This window comes from Chionomys nivalis, chromosome 6, assembly GCF_950005125.1.
Source record: "Chionomys nivalis chromosome 6, mChiNiv1.1, whole genome shotgun sequence".
Classification (NCBI taxonomy): domain Eukaryota; kingdom Metazoa; phylum Chordata; class Mammalia; order Rodentia; family Cricetidae; genus Chionomys; species Chionomys nivalis.
Genome location: NC_080091.1, coordinates 78,934,966 through 78,956,770, shown reverse-complemented (window position 1 = coordinate 78,956,770; position 21,805 = coordinate 78,934,966). Strand labels below are relative to the sequence as shown.

The 21,805-nt window shown below is 33.0% G+C and overlaps 1 protein-coding gene across 1 annotated transcript; it reads left to right on the top strand.

Moving 5' to 3' along the window:
* The first annotated feature begins 8,290 nt into the window (after window positions 1-8,290).
* Window positions 8,291-8,653, top strand: LOC130876041 (60S ribosomal protein L17-like). The gene has a single exon (XM_057772460.1). The coding sequence runs from the start codon at window positions 8,291-8,293 to the stop codon at window positions 8,651-8,653; it is 363 nt and encodes a 120-aa protein (XP_057628443.1).
* The last annotated feature ends 13,152 nt before the right edge of the window (window positions 8,654-21,805 follow it).

The window sequence follows — 21,805 nt, the reverse complement described above, 5'->3', positions numbered from 1 at the left end:
TTGTTCTGATTTGTGGTTTTCTTTTAATTTGAAAAATTAATAAATTTTGATTACATTATTTTCCATTCCCAGTGCATAACAGTTCTTTTTCACCTCCCTTCACACTCAACACACTCTTCCTTATATTTTTATCTTACACTCTCTCAAATAAAAAAACTCAAAACAACAAAAAATAAAAATCAAAGCAAGCAAACCTAAATAAAGAAAAGAAAAATATAATAGATTTGTAATATTGAAAATTAATCAGGTCAACCTAGGAAAAAAACAAACAAACAAGTCACATTATAGAGAATGAATCCATTATATTTAGGATACGATTTTTTCAAATGTCCTCAACCTTTGCAGAAGTTACACTGGCATTTTTATAAAATGATATAAAATTATTCCCCAGCTTTACTGTGTTTTGTTAGGATATTTTCTCTATCACCTATTTCATCTTATATAATAAAGTAGTTAAAAATACTATATTGAGAGAAAGTTCAATATATTATAAATAATGAATTCACTTATACTGTGCACCTTATTTTATAAACAAAATGGTAAAGTACTATTTGATAACTATAAGATATATTAAATTGGGCATACTATCATTCATCACTACAAAATAAAGAATACCAAAGAAAGTTTCTAAAATGCAGAAAGAAAAGTTAAAAAGAAATAAAGTTTTAAAAAGTTTCTGGATTCGGAACATAATTATCCCCTGCAGTTTTCTGGTCTTGTGACAAGGCTAGTCACATCAGATTAAGGCTCATGCCTGTGACTTGATTTTAGCTTAGTTGCTTCTTTAAGGACCCTGCTTCCACACAGAGTCATGATATGAGATTTTGGCATTTCAGAGACTTCAACGTATAAATTTTAGGAAGATGTAGTTCAGTCAAGTTCACCAGAGTGAAGATGCAGTAGGCAAAACCCAGTTTAATGAAAACAAGAAATAAAAAGGAAAGACATGAAATCTATGGACATAACTGTGTTCCTATAAAATGTTATTTTCAAAAAAATTACATACATATATACATACATACACACACACCCTATCCAACTCATTATTTTTCTTTATTTTAGATTTTTCATATAATTAGATTTCTTAACTTCATGGAAACATCTTGACTTCCATCATGTTCTTTTTATGGACTTCCATCATGCTAATGAATTCCTGATACACAGACACACACACATACACATTAAATAAAATGGAGGTGTTTGAAATATACGAAGAGTTAAAATTTCTTGAATAGAAACTATTGCTAATTGTTATGAGGTGAAATACTAAGGGGAATTAAGGTTGAAACATGCTTGTTTCCCTAATCTCTACAGCAACATTATAAATCTGCTGCATAAAGCTTTTGATGAATATTGGTGTATGAAAACCAAAAAGAGGACATATGAAATATAAGATCTCTGTTCCTGTGCCAAAAAAATTAAATACGTATAATTTCCATTTTGATTTTGTACTTTAATTTTTGAAATTATAATTATATTTCTCACTTCTATTTCCTACCTCCAAACCCTACCATACAACCCTCCTTACTCTCTCTTAAATTTATAACCTTTTTTCATTATTATTTGCTATATGCATATATATATGCACATGTATTCCTAAATATAATGGATTCATTCTCTATAATGTGACTTGTTTGTTTGTTTTTTTTTTATTTGTTTGTATGACAGGTCTAACTGATTGGTATTTTAGATGCAAGTTGGTTTCCAATAAAATATATCTTGCTTTTGATTTTTGCCCAAATAACTGAATCCTATGCAAAAGTAATTTTAAATAAATAGATTACTGCAGAGTAGTTTTTAAATTATGTTTTTTTCTCTTTTTCTTTACTAGAAATATTGCTGCCACCTTGCAGTATGCCACCTGAAGCGCCACTGTGCAATGGTCTGTTTCCAAGTTGAGGTAGCATGAACAATAGCCAGTATGTCCTTGAAAAAGTTCTAAATCCCATAAATTTTTGGTAGTTTGCTCTACCAAAACATACTTACTAAAAGGAACATATATCTGTCAACAGTCTTGTATAAATATTCATATTTGCACATAATTCTAAAAATTGCATATTTTTTGGAATTTTGGATGGTAATTGGCCACCTGTTTTATAGAAAGGAAAATCTCTAATAAAAATACATTTTCTGATTATGAAACACATGAAATCATAAAGCCACACTAATTAACAGAATTTTGTTTGTAAGAAAACAATGGCTCTTTCATAGCAATATTCATATACACATGTATAATTTCTGCTGACTGAGCCTTTAATAAACACAGGTACATAAACCTTCATACAAATGGTAATGAATTTATTTTTGATGAGTTTTATTAGGTAAAACAGAGGGTGACAGTGACCTAAAATCATTAGATCAGAAATATACCTGTTTTCACAATATATTTGACAAACATCATGATGATTAATGTGTGGTGTGTGTGTGTGTGTAAACAGAACAATGACTTTACACTGTGGAGAATTAGAAAATATCTTTGAGCACAGAATTCAGCAAAATGCCTCTTATGATCATTATTATGTTCTTTTTTTTAAGATTATTTGCTTCGGATACAGTTTAAGAGAGAAGACATATTTGTCTTTATTTCAAAATAGGAATCGTCATCAAAGCTTAAAGATTAATTTAATGTTTTTATTTAAATATCTCTATCAACTTCTTTGGTAAAACTATTTTCATAGCACTTCTCATTGTACTAATAAAGTGACCCAGTTTGGCACTGCCATTTTTGGGTAGATTTTAGAGATTAGATTTCCAGGCTATTTAGCACTGAATAATTTCCAGCTATAGTCCTAATCTGTTTAGACTTGTGAAGGCTAAAATTACAATCTAGGTATAAATGAGCAAACATTTCATTAAAAAAAATGAAGAGTTTCATGACAACACCCTTCCTCAGAAAACCTAGCCTCCTGAGCCTTTCTAATAGCTGGTGACAGCCATTAGTGGTTTTCTCTGAAATTGAAAACATTTTCCATCTGTTCATACACACTCATTACAAAGTAGTTAAGAGCCTGTGGGATCACAAAGGCACACTTTGGCAAATTACAAAATATCAAAATGAGTTATTGAAGAGGCAGCAATAACTATATAATAAGCTGCTCAAACCTGCAATTGTCAGGTTTGTGTAAGACAAGACATCTGTGGCCTGAAATTGAGTTTACCTTTCAGTACTTGGAATTCTTTTCTTTGAGATTATTCATTCCTGAAGTTATGATTCAAATATTTTCTTTTAAGGGAGTTTATGCAATTTGGTCCATATTAAAAACTAAATTCCCCATTCCAGTCTTTTTATTGGATTATTTTAAGAAGGGCCAATGGAAGGAAAGAACTTGATGATGTCACTGACACCAGAGGATTCAGTTGAGTATGAGGAAGAGTAACGTGGTAGACGTTAAAAGCAATGGCAGAAGACAGGGCACTTTAATGTGAAGACCTCCTGGCAGGAAATATGTGAAACCAGAAGGCATCATTTTGCCAAAGAGAGTGTGCCTGGGAGGATACATTCTTCTAACATATGATATTCAAAAGCATAATGCACTTCAGGTATTTTTCCTTCACATCACCTAATAGCACATCACTTATAGCATTGCTAATGTGTCACCTAGGATTTATAATATGGAGAACTGAAGTAAGACAGCAAATATTTAAACTAGGATGCAGAACAGTGTATAGCATTGAAAATCTGTGCAAGGTAAGTTCTTAGATGGTGACAATATGTGAACTGAAATTAAAGCAGGAGCAATAAAGCTGCATAATTATAATAAAAAATTTTGTTTCCTTTTTAGATTATCTCAAGACTTATATACCAAGATACAAAACTGTGAGTGCTTCCTCTTTTCATAAAACATTTATTTTCCTTTTTGAATTGTTGTTAATTTTTTTAAAACCTGAATTATATGTATGCAAATAATATTTATTTGTATCTATTGATGATATAAAATTAACAAAAATTGATAGATGCAATAAATATTACAAATTTTATATTTCTTTTAGTGTTTTTATCAATGTAGTTTATATTACATAAAAATTCTGCAGAAATATATTAAGAAAGTATTTTTTCATTCCCATATCTCAAGAACTTAGGAGACATAGAAAAAGGAAGGAGAAGGGAAAAGAGGAAGAGAAAGAGTGATAAAGACAAGATAGAAACAGAGACAGAGAGAATTACCAAACATTTTTAACATATCAAGACATCATTGTCACTGCCACTCAATATTTAAAAAATTTCCTTGCAACATTAGGGGCCATAATTATTTTGCAAATTCTAGATGTGATACAAGCAAATGAAACAGGAGTATATCACAAAGAGTCTTGTGGTATGGGTGATGTTTCAGACCAAAAGCTTACTAATTATAACAGTTGTGTGTAGGAAAATCATTATTTTAATATTTGAATATTTGTTTGTTGGTAGGTTATGTTTTTAAAAAATATCGACTTTTTTGTGTATGTTTAAGTGTATGAGCATCTGTGAGATTATCTGCAGAGGTCATGCAAAAACATCAGATTACATGGAATTACATGTATTTGTGTGCCACCCAAGCAGAGTGCTGAGAATTGAATTGGATTCTTAAGAAGAATCTGAAACTGTGAACTATCTCTAAGTCTATGTTAACAAAATTGATTCAGTATTCTTCAGTTTTTTATAAGTTTAGATCAAACTATCTGCTAGTGGCATAATGGTTGTTCTATCTCAAAAATATACCCTATGGAACCTAAGTACACATGTGGCCAACTAAAATCCACTTAAACTTGAAAAGGAATTCTAGACACAAAAATACAGAGTTTAACACAGCTTTTGCTATTTGTTGGTGGCATGCTGCAGTTCCTTTAATAGTGGTTTTTCTGACGCAGTGGCAACAGAAAAAAACCCATGCCATTTTGAAATGCTGGCTATCTGGGCCATGCTGCTAGTAGGAACACTGTTGAGGTCCAGCTATGGAACATTTAAATGGGATTTGTGAACAGACTGCTACAACTTGCTTAATGGCAACAAAGACTGGTTGTGTGCCTGAAAATGGGGTTGTGAGCATGGCTCTCAGAGGTAGGAAACAGCTCTGCCATGCTGAGCTGAGTGGGGCAAACAGAAAGTACTGTATTACCCCTAGCAATGTAACTGCTTAGTATTTTAAAAAGGATTTAGCATTTTTTTTTGCAAATTTCTAGTTTCTCTTTATTGATAGATCCATTATTTTTTCCTTTGCACCTCTTCTAATGTAGATTTTAAAATCCATTTGATGTATTTTTTAAAAACTATGAAGCAATGACATAAGTACCTTTATTGTTTTTGTAAGGATGGAACTTATTGTTTTTTTTCCCTTTTTATTTATTTAGCCTTTATAGTCAGAAAATAATTATGGATACACAATAAAGACAAAAACATAAAAAAGACCTCTAAATGGATCACAGTGATGAATAAATGTACATAGTATTTGGAGAAAGAAGAAAACGAGTATAGAGAGTTGAAAAAGAAGTAAATTGTTTTAAAGAATAAAACAAAGTCTTTAAAGAGTATAGACAGTCATAGATTAAAAGTGGTAAAGAAAAATGTTGTAAGAGGCTCTTCTGTCTATGTGTTGCTTTCATTGGTTGAATAAAGAAACTGCCTTGACCTTTTGATAGGGCAGCACTTAGGTAGGCAGGGAGACAACTGAATTCTGGGAGGAAGAAAGGGAGTCAGAAGAGAGAGCCAATATGGAGCCACCAGGTCAGACATGCTGAATCTTTCCTGGTAAGCCATGACCTCGTGGTGATCACAGATTAATAGAAATGAGTTAGATCAAGATGTGAGAGTTAGCCAATAGGAGGCTAGAAATTATGAACCAGGCAGTGTTTAAATGAATACAGTTTCTGTGTGATTATTTTGGGTGTAAACCAGCTGGGCAGAGGACAAAACAAAGGGCTTGTGCTCCTACAACAGAAAAATAAGCCACTTAAAATGGAAATCTCACAGAGAGTCTGAATTATGTATAGTATTGTGTTTTCTTTGAATTTTCTTGGTTGTGAAGAAGCTAAGTACTGAGAGCATTTCATTGTATGGGTTGCTAAGCTAAACTAACATAGGTATTTTAAAGGTTTCTTGACTTCAAAATATGGGTAAGGATATGTTGCTTTGGAAAAGAGGTTCTTCTTTTGTTTCCACAGAGGATGCAGACCTGTGGATTGCTTCCAAACTAATATGGTTTAATGGACCAAGACTGTCTGAAAGGTCACTGTGAATGCCTCCCAAAATTACTTCACCCAATAAACAGCAGGAAGCAGTTTGGAGAGAACTATGCCCATGTTCCCAAATTTGGTTTATAAATGTTCCTTTACATTTAAAGGGGGATATGCTATACATTGCATTGGTATGTATCTTGGTTTATTGATACAGATTTAAGGTCAATTTTGTTATATGTATATTTCTGTTATTGAATAAGGTATTATGTTTGTACAGCTCATTTAAAAATATAATGCATAATTAAGAAATATAGGTTAATAGATTATCATCTCTAATAGTCAAGCTTGTAGTCATGTTAGTTGAATTTTCTAGATGTACAGATATGTATTTCAGATGGATAGGCATTCTTCAAACCTTTCAAAGAATAACAGAATATGGCATTTAAATTGTTTTAAGAATTTAGGACTTTTCATGACAGTGGAACACATCTTCTCCTGGAAGCACAAATCTACTTTAAGAAGAAGATGGGCATCAAAGAGGCTCCTTATGAAGTTGGTTAGCCATTGGTGTAAAAAACTGTTCTTGCCTGGATTGCTTGCTCTTATGTGGGATGAACCAAATATGCAGGACCCACAGAGAAATGACTGTTAAACTTGCATAAAAGTGAGATGGTCCTTTGGGGTTCCAGCTTCATGAAAGAGTCTGCTAGACATTCTACAGGACACAGAAGACAGTGACTAACAAACTGCCAAAATAAGCATAGCTGTCTTTAAAATTTACTGCTTCATGAAAAAGTCTGCTGGATACTATAGCAGGTAGGCTGAATATAGATGCCCCAATGGTAGAGAAGAACTTTGGGTGACTGTCCAGGCAGGAAGATGTTTCTCATTTCAAGAATTTTGGAAGCTGCTTACAATGTACTTCCTGTTTACTTAAGTAATATATCCTTCTGGAGTCTTTGATGCAGTTGAAGAATTTATACTTATAGTTTTCCTTAGTTATGATAAAAGATAGAGTAGATATAAATATTGTAATAAAACCTTCCTTTATATTTAAACAGAAAAGGGAGGTGATATAGGATTCCCTCTGTATGCTGTGAGTACCATTCATAAATAAAGAAACTGCTTTGGGCCTATAGCAAGGTATAAATTAATTAGGTGGGAAAAATTAGATGGAATGCTGAGAGAGAGAATGCGGTGTCAGGAGAAGTCACATAGCCCTGCCAGAGACAGACGCTGGGAACTTTACCCTGTAAGCCACAACAACATGGTGATACACAGATTACTAGAAATGGATTAAATCAAGATATAAGTGTTCGCCAATAAGAAGCTAGAGCTAAAGAGCCAAGCAGTGTTTTAAACAATATAGTTTCTGTTGGATTATTTTGGGTCTGAGCTGTTGGGCAGCCAGAAAACAAACGAATGGCCTAATACAGCATACTTGTTATGTCAAATTCCTGGAAGCTGTGGCTCGATCATGAGTGCATGATGCAGACTACCCTGATTGACAGCAAATTCTATACCATCCACAGCTACAAGGTAAGGCCTTGTCAAATCAAGCATAAAATAAAACCAATGACATTAAATTGTAAAAAATAAAAGTCAATGTAGTAAAAATCTATACAGGGTCTTAATATTAACTACTTGATTCCTGATATGTACAAGGAATGTTCCTTCAGTGAAGTACCAATTGTGCCAGTTGCTTTCAAGATCCTTTTGGCTTTCTCTACATTAAATGTTCAGTGGTGTCTTTTCTTCATTCTGTTTCATCTACAAAGAAGACCCTAGTATATTTTTACCACCTTATGTCTCATATCAATCCTAAATGATGAATTAAAAAGTTGAACAGATGTTAATGGTGTCAGGATTTGGATAATACAGGAAACCCAACCTAGTCGGCACTAAGGAAGTAGGCAGATTCTTTATTTGAAAAGCATTGTGTGAGTTATTTACTCCACACACAAAAGTGAATGAAAAGAATATTTTCGCTCTTCCTGTAAGTGGCCAGAGGTGACCCGTGAAGAAGGTTCGGTACTCTCTTGACCCAGAAAACCCTACAAAATCACGCAAATTGAGAGGATCAAATCTTCGTGTTCACTTTAAAAACACCCGTGAAACGATCCAGACCGTAAAGGGTATGGATATCCAAAAAGCCGCCAAGTATCTGAAAGATGTCACTTTGAAGAAGCAGTGTGTGCCATTCCGACGGTACAATGGTGGAGTCAGTAGGTGTGCCCAGGCCAAACAGTGGGGCTGGACACAGGGTCGGTGGCCAAAAAAGAGTGCGGAATTTTTGCTGCACATGCTTAAAAATGCAGAGAGCAATGCTGAACTGAAGGGTTTAGATGTAGACTCTCTGGTCATTGAGCACATCCAGGTGAACAAAGCACCTAAGATGCTCCAACAAATTTACAGAGCTCATGGCCAGATTAACCCATACATGAGCTCCCCCTGCCACATCGAGATGATCCTCACTGAAAAGGAACAGATTGTTTCATAGCCAGAAGAGGAACTTGCACAGAAGAAAAAGATATCCCAGAAGAAGCTGAAGAAACAAAAACTTCTGGCACTGGAATAAATTCAACATGAAATAACTGCAGATAAAAGTAAAAAAAAAAAAAAAAAAAAGAAAGAAAGAGAAATATTTTCTCTTTAAATATGTTTTAAATATTTTCAGAAAACCAATCTTTAAAACTTGAGTATATCCATAGTAAAATGGATATTTCTACCTTAAGTGCAATATTAAAAACAACCATAGTCCAACCTGTGGTAAATTTCTGATGAATTTTTGGAATCCTAACATTAACTTTATGTTTGAAAATATAGCCCATTCTCACTAAAGATTGATAATACAAGATGTATAAATTTATATTTTGAAGACTCATTTCTTTGAATATCCTAATTTCATAATAGGTTTGACTTCAAATCATATTTAATTGTAAGGGCACAAACATTAGTCTTATCATAGATAATATCTTTGCCAGCTCTGGTGACAAATACAACTTTAATGTCATGTGCTAAAGAAGAATAGTGAGGGAGTTAAGCGGGAGTGAAGTAGCAACTCAGAAGAGAGAAATTTAAACACGTCTATCCCACACTGTATCCTCTGTTTGTTTGGTTTTCATAAAAATCTATTATTGAATTCTGAGCATATTTGTAGCAGACAGGTGCTGCTGTTGTCTTAGCTGATTGGAACAAGGAACTATGGGAAGTGTAGGTTAATGGAAGCTACTGATAACCAAGAATGGACTGAGCAATTCTAGAAAGTAAAATATACATATAATTGAGTTAGGGTTTTGTAGTGATCATTTTAAAAGTGCAGTATATATGTAATAGTGCTAATCAACAAACTATTTTTAGCAATTAAAGTGAATGTCATATTCAGTAGAGGATACATGTGTGAGAGATTTCTGATATCAAATTAACATTTGCATTTTGAAACTGCATAAGCACACACTAAAATTATTTAATTAAAATATATGACAAAATAGATGGCTTTTAATAAAATCCAGTTATCTGTGGTATTTTCAATTTAAATGCCAGAGCTTCTCTTTCAATATTCTTCAAGATAGAGGCATAACATTACTGACAAGTGGAAATATATATTCAAAGTCATGCACAAACCCTGCTGGAGCAGCAATAGGGAAGAACCTTATAGTGTATAGTTTTAAAAATAAAGTAAAAAATGTTGTGAATTTGTAGTTAAAAGACCAAGTCAAAGTTTCATTGTTTATTATTTAAAGGGATTCAAACAGTTTAACAAAATTTTACAGTTACAATTTGTTGAATAATATTGATAATTCCATGAGCCTTTGTGATATGAAGACATATTTTTCTATTTAAATCAAAATATATGTACTGTTGAAACATGTGTATCAGGAGGAAGGGAGAGATAGTAAAAGTGAAAGGGGGATTAGAGAGTAGAGAGTTACAATCATTTAATTTTAATTTAAAGTTAAAGTTTAAATATAAACTTTAAAAACATACAAATTTGTCAAAGGAAAAAATCAATAGAAGTTATTTTTAACAGTGAGGATTTATAACCAAGGAGAGATTTTGGACGTGGTGATCAACTGAGAAGTCGTTGGCAGGAAGTATGCAGTGTAAAAGGTTCCTATTGAACTTGTTCTAGGTGGTAGCTTCTGAAGACAGATTTGAGATTTATACAACACCAGTAGGGAATAGGGACTTTGATTTTATGTCTAAATGAGCTTAGCAGGATTTGCACTAAATTGGAATGTAAAGATACTGCAAAAGAAAGGCTAAGAACAAGGATATCTCAAGAGGTCCTTCATTGGAGCACTCCTAAGATTAGTCAAGGTAGATGCCTTGCATTCCCTTACTTAGTATATAACCATATTCATTTACCTAAACATTTAAAAAGCATTAATTAACAGGAAATCACGTGAATCTGGTGATCTCTTTAAATATAAAAAACAAACTTTGATGTCTGTCTTGGTGTGCAAGCCAGCTTAGGTTTCTTCAACTGCATCCCTGATATCCTTACATTAAATTTGAGGTAAGAAAAGTAATTCTTTGGGCCACAGGATCTCCTTCCATAACAATTTCAACGAACACCCTTCATCTACTGGCTGTAGAATTTAATCTTAGACCAAAAAATATTTTAAACTCCAGAGCTGTCAGAAGCCTAAAGAAAAGGGTGACACATTTCTATACTAAATGAAAAAAGAGTTATATTAGGTAAAATTGATATGGTTTCCTTTCTTTCTATCTGAACATTGTGTTTTATCAGAAATATTAAATGAGAATGAGAGTGCAGCAAAATACTAGCAAAGTGTGTCATACAAGGCAAGGGTGAAGTTTTTAAAAGTAAATATCAGAAGAAATGAGGTAAGTACTGTCTCATTTTCCCATTCCTTGTCCTTGTTCACAGGAATCTTGTTGGGATCCTCTTCAATGGAAAGAAATTGCTATTAAAGAATATGGAATTATTCATGAGTTCCCAACAGGCTGGGATACAATATACTATAAATATCAGTTTTCTTCATACAGAGAATGGACTGTATATGTTGATGCTGGTTTTGCAGGACATTGTAATAACTGATTTGTTACTTCATTAAAATTGATGAGAGTAATATTACCTGTCACCTTGACAGAAACTAGAATCACCTGTGATATGGGCCTCTGGAATGTCAGTTGGGGGGGCTATCATGACTATATTAGTAGATGTGTGAGGGAACTAGTCTCTGAGCCTAGGACCCTGAAATGAATAAAATAGAGAAAGTCGCCTACATACTAGCAAGTATACATTGGTCACTTTCTGTTCTTTCTTGACCATGGATCCTATGTGAGCAGCTCACTTCAGCCCCTACTACTGTGACATCTGAACCTTGAACTACATAAACACTTTCTTCTGCAAATTACTGTTCTTAAAACATGTTATCACAGCAACCACAAAAAAATCAAAGATAATGTACTATAGATTAAAAGGGCATGACACTTTGATTTTAGTTTGTAAAAGAAATTCTCAATAAGAAATTTCATAATGAAAGTTTTTATTATCAAATATATATCTTAATAATATTAAGGATGCTAAAATTAAGATGAGCCCAACTTTTTTGTATCTTGGTTTACCTGGGACTCTATAGGAACTGTGGGTCATTAAACTAATCTCAAGACATTCCCAGAAGATCAGCGATATGGGGCTTGAAAGATCATAAGAGCCCAAACCCAAATGCAAGATTACATCTTCAGTTACATTGTTATTATAGTCCCTCACATTTCAACAAATGCAAGTTTGAAATATGAATTCCCATTACAAAACTGCAGATTAATGTAGAAAACATCTGAGCTGAGCAAAAAGACTTGACAGAAAAAGTAGCTCCCAAGCCAGTTCCTGAGAGAATATGATGTAAATAAACCCTCATTGGCAGAGAAAGAAATCAAATGGGGGAGGGCTGCTATGTGAGGCAAAAGGAACCAAGACAAGCTGTCCTGATTTTTTTTCTTTATTAAGACACTCGATGGTGATTTTAAAAGGTCAATATTGTTTTTGATGTTGATTGAGATAATTTTTATGAGTATTTATTATAAAATTACTCTTTTGTTTTAGATCCACTGTACCCACTATTAATAGTATACAAACAAAATAGCACAGATTGACCTCCTCCTTTTTACAGAGAACTTAAGAACATTTGGTCAAGAACCTTGCCCATAGTTATGGAGATGAGATGAACATCTCTTTTAAAATATTATGCTTTATGTTACAAGAGGATGAATCTGAAATTTGAGACAATTATTGAGGACACTAGTAATCCCTTGATTTTCTTAGCTACCTGAAAGTATCTGCTTACTAAATAAAGCAATTTCATAACAAGAATGCTATGTAAATTTGTTTGTTTTGAGTGAGCATGGTTATGTATTTGGAGCTTACAAGCCTTGGGTTGTTCCTTAGGCACTGTTCAAGTTGTTTTGTTTGCTTTACAGAGACAGCATCTTTCATTAGATCAGAACTCAATAAATAAGCTAGGATGGCTGACTGAGAAGCCCCAAGGATCCCATTGTCTCCTTTCCCCAATACTGCTATTACAAGTCTGTGTTGTGACATCCCACCTGCCTTTCTTGATGTGGGTTTTGGGGATTGAACGTCATGTCCTAGTAATTGTATATTGAGGATTTTACCAGTATCGCTATCTCACTAGTCGGCTTAGATTTTAAAATGTGTTCCTGATTTCAAAAAAATAAATGTTTTTAGATCATTATATACCACTGATAGAATTGTTTTCAATAACTTATCTTTGTTCTTTTGTTAGAAAAGTACTTTGAAGTAAAGAAATACTCTGTTATCATAGGGGAAAATTATGAAAGCTGGTGGAATTTGAATTTAAATGGATTGTTTTAGAGAAGAAGGAGATGAAAATAAAGAAGATAGAAGAAAGGAAAAAGAAAGAAATAAAGAAAGAAGGAAAGAAAGAAAGAAAGAAAGAAAGAAAGAAAGAAAGAAAGAAAGAAAGAAAGGGAAATAAAGGTAAAGAGCAAGCTAAATGGTACTGATGAGCTCCTCTGTAAATAAGGTAGCCTATGTCAATCAAGGTTTAAGATGAATACCAGAGAAACCCTGTCTCGAAAAACCAAAAAAAAAAAAAATGAATAAAGTCATCAAACCCATTTTTTTTAAATTTATAGATGTTATTGTTTAAACCTCACAAATAAATTGTATGAAAGTTTGAAGCATTTGAAAAGTATCTTTCAAGCATAAAATAAAACATGCAAATAAGCCCAATTGTAGATGCTATGCTTTAAAACACTGCTGATGATGCATACCTCATATCATCAGGATGATATAAGAATAAAAATAGAAGCTTTCTTCTAAACTCTATTTCAGAAAAGCACTGAAATCTAGTGAACTTATGCATGTAAAAATAATACAGAATTTATTCTTATATTAATGTTTTTGAATGACTGAAAATTTACCTTAGGGTCTTTAACTATTCAATATTTAGCTATTTACAAACACATTTCAATAACTTGCAAGCACTCCAAACAATAAGCATGTTTTATTTACATTTACTCATGTAAATATATGATTTTAAGAAAATGGAATAGTTAGTTTGAAATTGTATGTTGCTTCCTTCAATTTTCCAAAAATTAGCTAGCTAACATATAACAATAATGAAACTCAGGTGACAGAGTAATTGATACTTTTAATATTGTTTGACGTCTTGAAATGTAAATGTTAAAAATTTAAATACAAGATATGTTGAAATATTGATATATTTACATAGAAACACTGAGAGATTAGAAAATATTATCTTTTAAATATTTGAGAGTATATAATATAGTCCATGATATCAAGTGTCACTCTTTGCACACCAATCTGTAATCACTTAGAAAGAAATGTTTTTTTTTTTTTGATTTTTGAGACAGGGTTTTTCCGTAGCTTTTGGTTCCTGTCCTGGAACTAGCTCTTCTAGACCAGGCTGGCCTCGAACTCACAGAGATCTGCCTGCCTCTGCCTCCCGAGTGCTGGGATTATGGGCGTGCGCCACCACCGCCCGGCTACTTAGAAAGAAATTTAAGAAGTCTTTTAGTGACTCAAAATTTCTAGAATATGCTGTTAACAGTGTTGTTGCAGAATATTTTTTTACTTTGTACAAAGATGTGTCAGTCTGATTTGCTTAAATAAAAAGCTAAATGACCAATAGCTAGGAAGGAGAGAATTGTTGAGACACCTGGACAAAGAGAGAAACTCAGGATGAATCTTGGCAAGAGGAAGACATCACTGAGATACTGAAGGAGTTGGACATATGGCACAGAGGAAAGATAATCGAGCCACATGAAAGAATATAGATTAATAAAATTGATTAATTTATGTTTTAAGAACTAATTGGGAAAAACCTAAGCTAAGGCAAAGATTTCATAATTAATAAGGGGTCTCCATATCATTATTTGTGAGCTTGGAGTCCAAAGGAAAGTCTGACTACAGTGGCAGCTAAGTACACTTTCCAACGTGAAGAGCCACTCAAAAAAATCTTACTCAAGTAGCTTTACTCTAGAAGACTCATCCTGGTTTGGTACTGAAAGATTTCAAGCACACTAAAGTAGATAGTGAATGAGACAGTAAAAAAATGTAAATAAGTGAATAAAGACAGTCAACCTCAGGAGATGCACAGAGATCAGAAAAATGTCATCTTTTTTCTCAAATGAATGATATATACATACATATATATATATATATATCAAATATATTCAAAATGTTGTGTAGGACAGAATGGAAACCAAAATAAGTATACAAATTAAATAAGTGTACAAATTGATAAAGCCACCTTGAAGCTTAGGTGAGAGAAATGAATACCCATGATGTGGGTTATTCTAATTAAATTCTATGATACCATTTCTGTAGACCTCAAAGGTCAAAGACTAACAATGTCAGTTAATTAGTTGATAACTGTGTGGCGAAGATATAATATGAAAAATACTGAAATACAAACAAAATGTATATATTGGGTACTTATTACTAATGAATCTTTAATCATGCTTACAAAATCATCTGGGGAAAATCAAAGGATCAATATACATACTCCTGAGTCATATAAAACAAACCCTTACACATTTCTGAAAATGCAGGGTTATTAAAAATTATTATATATCATGCAATAATTCATTTCCAAATGCTCATATTACTATGCCCCTTCTTTTGAAAAACTTTTTGCCTGTTTTAAATATTTGAATGAGCTGTAGAAAATAGGAAATATGTGGGCATCTAACATGAAGCTGCATATGTCCCATAAATATCCAGTGCATATGTAACAATAAATTTCAGTTACAGAACAAAGAACAAACAGCTACCGTCTGGGATATCTAGTGGGCTCTGAAAAGAGGTGAAGTATGACGCATGGTTTTTATGCAGGTAATACACGACTGAGCAACTGTCAGTCATAATAAAGTGTTTTTTGTTCCAATATTATAGAAACATGAACAAATTCATAAACTCACTTTTTATTTGAGTTGAAGGCGAAAATAATTCCTTTACTGTTCACTATACCCATTTATTTTAATATGATCATTAAATACTATTTTCTTATTTATTTTATATGCTATTTGTTAATTTTAAATGAAATAAATAAAAATAGTTGTACATATATATTTTTACTTCCAAAGCAATTAAAAAGCAATGACAGATAATGTGTAATTTATGTATCTTGTAGACCTTTTTATAATTCTGGGATTATAAATAAAATTTTTTTCACTTTTCTTTCCTCAGTCCAAACCCTCCATATGTCTTTCCCTGCTGTCCAGAAAACTCATGGCATCTTTTTTTATTATTTACATATATATATAAACATACACACACACACATATATGGTATATGTTTGCAAGTACATATGTACTATTATGAATGTGTGTATATTTCTAAATATAAACTGGGAAGTCTGTGTACTGTTAGTTACGTGTATTTCTATAGGACTGACAATTTGGGACTGGAAAACCAGTTGCTGTGCTCCTCCCTTGAAAGACCATTTTTCCCTTTCCCAGCATTCCTCAGTTGTCAATAGTTTTGGTGTAGGGTTGAGGTCTTGTGGGCTTTCTATGGTCCTTTTAGAGATGTCATTTCTGTACTTGTTCAGCTGATATTTGAGCAGCCATGTTAGTGAGTCTCTGTGGGTTTAGCTTCTGACATTATTAGGAGACATTTTCACAGCAGATTCCCAACCTTCTGACTCTTACAAACTTTTGGCACTCTCTCCAGTGATGTTCTCCAAGCCTTACATGCAGGAGTATTTCGCAGATGTATCCACTGAAACTTAGCTCCACAGCTCTGCCTTTTAATTGATTATCTGTAGTGGTCTCCATCTGTTGCAAAGAGAAGTTTCCTTGGTGGGATTCCACAGCTCTCTAATTGGACATAAGATCTGCTTTACAAGAAGAAAATCATGTGTAATGCTAGAAACCTAACTACTCAGTGCTACTGAAGTCATAATTACTGCAGGAATCTCCAACCACTTATTCCTAACAACAACGTATAAACATTTGTCCATATACCCACAGGTAATTGAAATTTTTACAATAAAACCATACACACACACACACACATTTATGTTTATCTTGTTGGCAAAATTTTAAATACACAATAGAAGTCCAAATAAATAGTGCATAGCAAATTGAATAAGAATTCTAATAAGAACTGATAGTATCAAATACTTTTAAGAAAATGCTTTTCTACTTTCAACAAAAGATGGGTTCATTGTATAAGTGCCACTGCTCAAGAATCACAGCCTGACTTGTCTTTTTCTAGAGAGGTTTGGTCTCATTTTTATTTTCTTCTGTGTTTCAAAATCTCATTCCAGAAGTTATTTCTCAGTCTTTAAGCAATCTAGAATGTTTTAGCTAATTTTACTTGAAGATTCATTAGCTAGGCACTAATAGCAATATTGAAGTGATCAACTCCTGGCAGTAGAGCCTTGTTCAAAGCTAGCGTTAAATTTGTTTATGCATTTGAATTTTACTGTCAAAAGACTCTTATTTTGTGGGGAAGAGTAGAAGACCCAGAGGACTTCATAATAAATCTAAAGGTATTGCAAATGATTATTTAGTTATAAATAAAAAACACAAATGATGCAAATTATATTCAGATGCAAATATATTTTATATAAAACAGATTGCACATATATTCATAAATGTTAAAAAACATAAACAAGAAATTAGTTAAATGTTGTTCTTTGCAGAATCAAGAGGTAGAATAGTAATATAGAAATGCCTCCAAAGAAACTGACTATCTTGAGAGAGACAGCTGTGAAAGGGATGCAGCAGGACAAAGCAGAACACAAATGAAAACACAGAGATAGCAAAGCGAAGGACCAGCTCAGTCCCTGACAGTAAGAAATGAGTTCATGGACACAAATCCTGGATTAACCTGTAGGAAATTTACTAACCGGGGATGATGTGGCAGTTCATGCATTACACCAACACTAATCCTCAGTACTTTATATATTGATTCATGTGCTCCTCACCAGAAGAAGTGGTGCAGACATTATGTTTTTATGTTGCTGTGGTGAAAACAGTACAGAAAAACAAGTTAGAATTCTACTACACAAAAGCCGTGTGAGGAGTTTGGAGTTCCGAGTAAAAGACTGTGCTGTTTTCCCTAAAGTGATGAAAGACAATACAAAGATGGTAATTTAATCTACAGGAGTAGATTTAAAGTAATATATATATATATATATATATATATATATATATATATATATATATATATATATATATATAGAGAGAGAGAGAGAGAGAGAGAGAGAGACAGTCTCCACTAAAGACACAGCAAAGAGACACCATTTCAATGATTCATAACCAGTAGAATTTACTATCCAATTAAGGATTGGAGAAGGTGCATAACATAATTTATTGTTAAGCTCCCCATTCTCTTTAATTAGATTGATAGCAATGGGAGAGATTAATCCAACAAAAGTTTATTTTCTGGTATAACATCCAGATTCACTGGATCTTTTCTCAGTGCATGTAAATCACTTTTATTTAAAATGTTAAAGATGTACATAAGCCGGGCGGTGGTGGCGCACGTCTTTAATCCCAGCACTTGGGAGGCAGAGGCAGGCGGATCTCTGTGAGTTCGAGGCCAGCCTGGTCTACCAGAGCTAGTTCTGGGACAGGCACCAAAGCTACAGAGAAACCCTGCCTCGAAAAAAAAAAAAAAAGTACAAACATTCACATTTCTTGTTCATTCAGTATCCCTTATTACTGTTCTCTGTGGCCTTGCTCCAAAAACCCATCTTAGTCTTTTCTGAAAGTTATTTTGTCCCTACTACTTTGCTCATTAATCTTAACTCTTCTGCCTAAGAAATCTTATATAGCATGTATTATATATAATTCCAACTCTGCATTATTCTAAAATATATATTTGCCATCCCAATGTTTTCTTGAGCTTCTAAATTTCTATGTCCATGTGCCTGATGGAAATGTCTTTTGCTTCCTTGCCTTACTCATTTACAAATTTCCATAGAAGATATCACAACATATTGCTCAGGGAACACCCAAGATACTATCTGTACAAATATTTTTATTATTTTTTAGGTTATAATAAATTACAACATTTCTCCCTTTCTTTTCCTCATTTCAAATACTCCCATTACTCATTGCATTGCTCTCTTTCAAATTCCTTGTCTCTTATTTCATTGCTATGGTATGCATATATGAACATAAATATATATTTTAAAATCTAACCTATTTATCTCCTCGTAAGGCTCAATTTTAGGAAATGTGATGCAAAAATATATAACTTTGTGCTCCAGTAACACCGATTTTCTTCTCTCTATTCTTCAATAATTCAAGGTTATCTCCATCTCTGGAAATGTGACATTCAGTCTTTCTTCTTAAAATTTACTTTCTCCAGACTTTTGCATGGTTGATCCTTTAAAATTCAGTTTAATCCCCTTGACAATTTCTCATCAAAGTTTTCCCCAAAATCCGTGTTAAGTAGCTATTTATTTACCTATCTTATTATTTGAATGCCAAAATATTATAATCATTCAATGAGAATATTATTAAATAATAATTTCAGCAAGGTGGTAGGATACAGAATCAACTTGCAGGCATACATAGTTTTTCTAAAGAACAATAGCAAACATAGAGAGAGAGGCAAATCCAAGCAAACACTCCCATTCATAATAGACTCAAAGAAAATAAATCATCTCAGAATAAACCCAAACAAGGTGACAACAAGAAATTTAACTTTCTAAACATATAGAAAACACACCAGAAATCAGAAATACTTTTCATGCTCATAGATAGTAAAATTAATATTGTGAACATGATCATTCTACCAAAAGCTATTTACAGATTCAATGCAACTCCATTAAAGCTCCCAATTTACAATTCACTGAAATAAAAATAATTATTATAAAATTCATATGCATCCACAAAAAATAAAGCTTTGCATATGGTATTATAAGAAGGGATGGGGGAGAATGTTATCTTAAGGCATATCTCTAGCATAGAAACACTTAGATGGTAGTTAATGAAGTAAAAATAGAGCACCAGGTATAGAGGCTGCTCTCTAATTGACATTAGAAAACACTGCTGACACAAGCAAAGGCTTCTACACTTGTGTTGCTTTCAAGTTACTGTAAAGCAGAGGCAGAAAGAACTTCATCCCTTTCTTGCCAATCCTTGTATGATAGTGATGTGGAAAGAAATATGACCTGGCCTCACATGCCAGGTAATGTAGCCTTCTACCTTAGAAGACAACGCTGAAGCATTTGCCAGTATTTAGGGAATACATTTTTTATTCCATAAGGATATGCGTTTGTACCATTATTCCAAAGATATTCATTGCCAATAGAATAATCAGTATTGTTTAAGTAAATTATCTTGAAGCAGTGTTGAGTTTACATCATAATGTACTTCAGATTCCTGCATTCTTTTTAAACACAAGGTTATTTATAGGAGGAAGACAATATTGTCATTGCTAAGTGTTCTGACAACTTCTTCCTGATATGCTAACTCATACATCAGAACATGAAGTGTTTGCATAAATTAACTGTAGAAACCTATTCTCAACAACTTCGACCAGTTGCTCTCCTGGAAGATAGTCAACTATAATACTGGAGTCTAAGATTCTGCTTCTATAATGTATCAAATCTGTTTCAAGAGAAGCTGCAGCCTACACAGGTGACTAGAATTCAGAGTACCTACCAAAGGCTATACAGTCACCCTCCTAAGTAATTGTGAAATGAAAGGATCCAGACATCTATAAAGTCACAACAGGTCCAAGATTTCAGAAGACCAATTCTCCTTCATTTGTTGACCAGTTCTTCCTACTTCATGCTTTATATGAAATTTACATTTATACTAGGTCAGCATAATGTGTATTTGTTTAACTTTTTCATAATTATACTTATTTTGCATTATAACCAGTCTTCACTTATGGTCATCTCAGATCCAAATGCTGAGCTGTGAAGTATTATTAAATTTGCCATTGTTGCTTATTTTTAATTTTGAACAGAAGGATGTGAGTTTCTGTCCAGTTTCTTAATCATTTATCTGCCCATGTTTATCTTATTCATCGTTTAACATATACTTGTTACTCCTTTGGTTATGTCCTAATTTTCCTCATTTTCAAATGTATATGTGATTCTGTACCTTTCTTAAGATTTTGCCACCTCTGTAGTCTCTATCATTTTCACGAAAGAATGATAATGACTGACCTTGTATAATGTATATTCAACTAATTACAGTATTACTTGTCTTATATATGCTAGGATGTGTCTCCTCCACTAGATTACAGACTAATTCACAACTGAATGTGTTGACAGATCATATGAATGTTACGAGCACTGACTCAATTTTCCAAAATGAAATAAAGAGTTTGCCTAAACTATAGGAACAATAAGAAAAAATATTTCCTGGTAATTATATTGCTTTTTCGTCTTTAATTTATTGTAAAAGTTACTCTATGTGAATGTATTTATGTTGCAGTTTAATCTTTGTTCTTTTCCCAATAATATCCAGCTGGAGAGGATAAAATAGTTTTGACTCTGGAGAAAGTAATGAGAAATATGACAGGGAAAAAAATGAAAATGAGCTTTGGTTGTATGCTATATCTTTAAATCATCTCATTACATTGTTCCCTATGGGCAGAAACCTCAGGTAGTGTGCTCAAACAAAAATGATACAAAAGGAAAGGCAAATTCAATTATGTCAACACAGCAACTGAAATTAGCATGATGAAAATGTTCAAGAACAGGTATAATTAGAAAGAACAGATGTGTTTTTTATATTGAGTTGCTATAATCACAGAAATAATCACAATATCTTTGAAAGTCTTATGATTTTATGTCATTAAATTATATACATATTTACTCACTGATGTTGCTCTGAATGCAGCAATAAAATATTTCCATTTATAAGTGGGATATAACCCCAAGAGGATATACTTTAAAAACAAAATTATCTCCCACATTTGGAGAGCCTAGTTCAGTCCCAGGGAGGCGCCACAACTCTCTATCCAGAGTTCATGGGTTTCCACAAGTTTGGTTCTTTTTCAATGTTACATGTTACTTATCATTTTTATACATAGCAGGATGTCTTACAAATGCTACACATAATGAAATGACACTGCCTTATGACACTGCAATATGCCACCTCAAAAAATGTTTCCCTCCACTCTCAAAGGCACAACGCT

Bases quoted from the DNA above. Each gene is read 5' to 3' on its own strand.
- LOC130876041 (XM_057772460.1), top strand. From the start codon at position 8,291: ATGGATATCCAAAAAGCCGCCAAGTATCTGAAAGATGTCACTTTGAAG.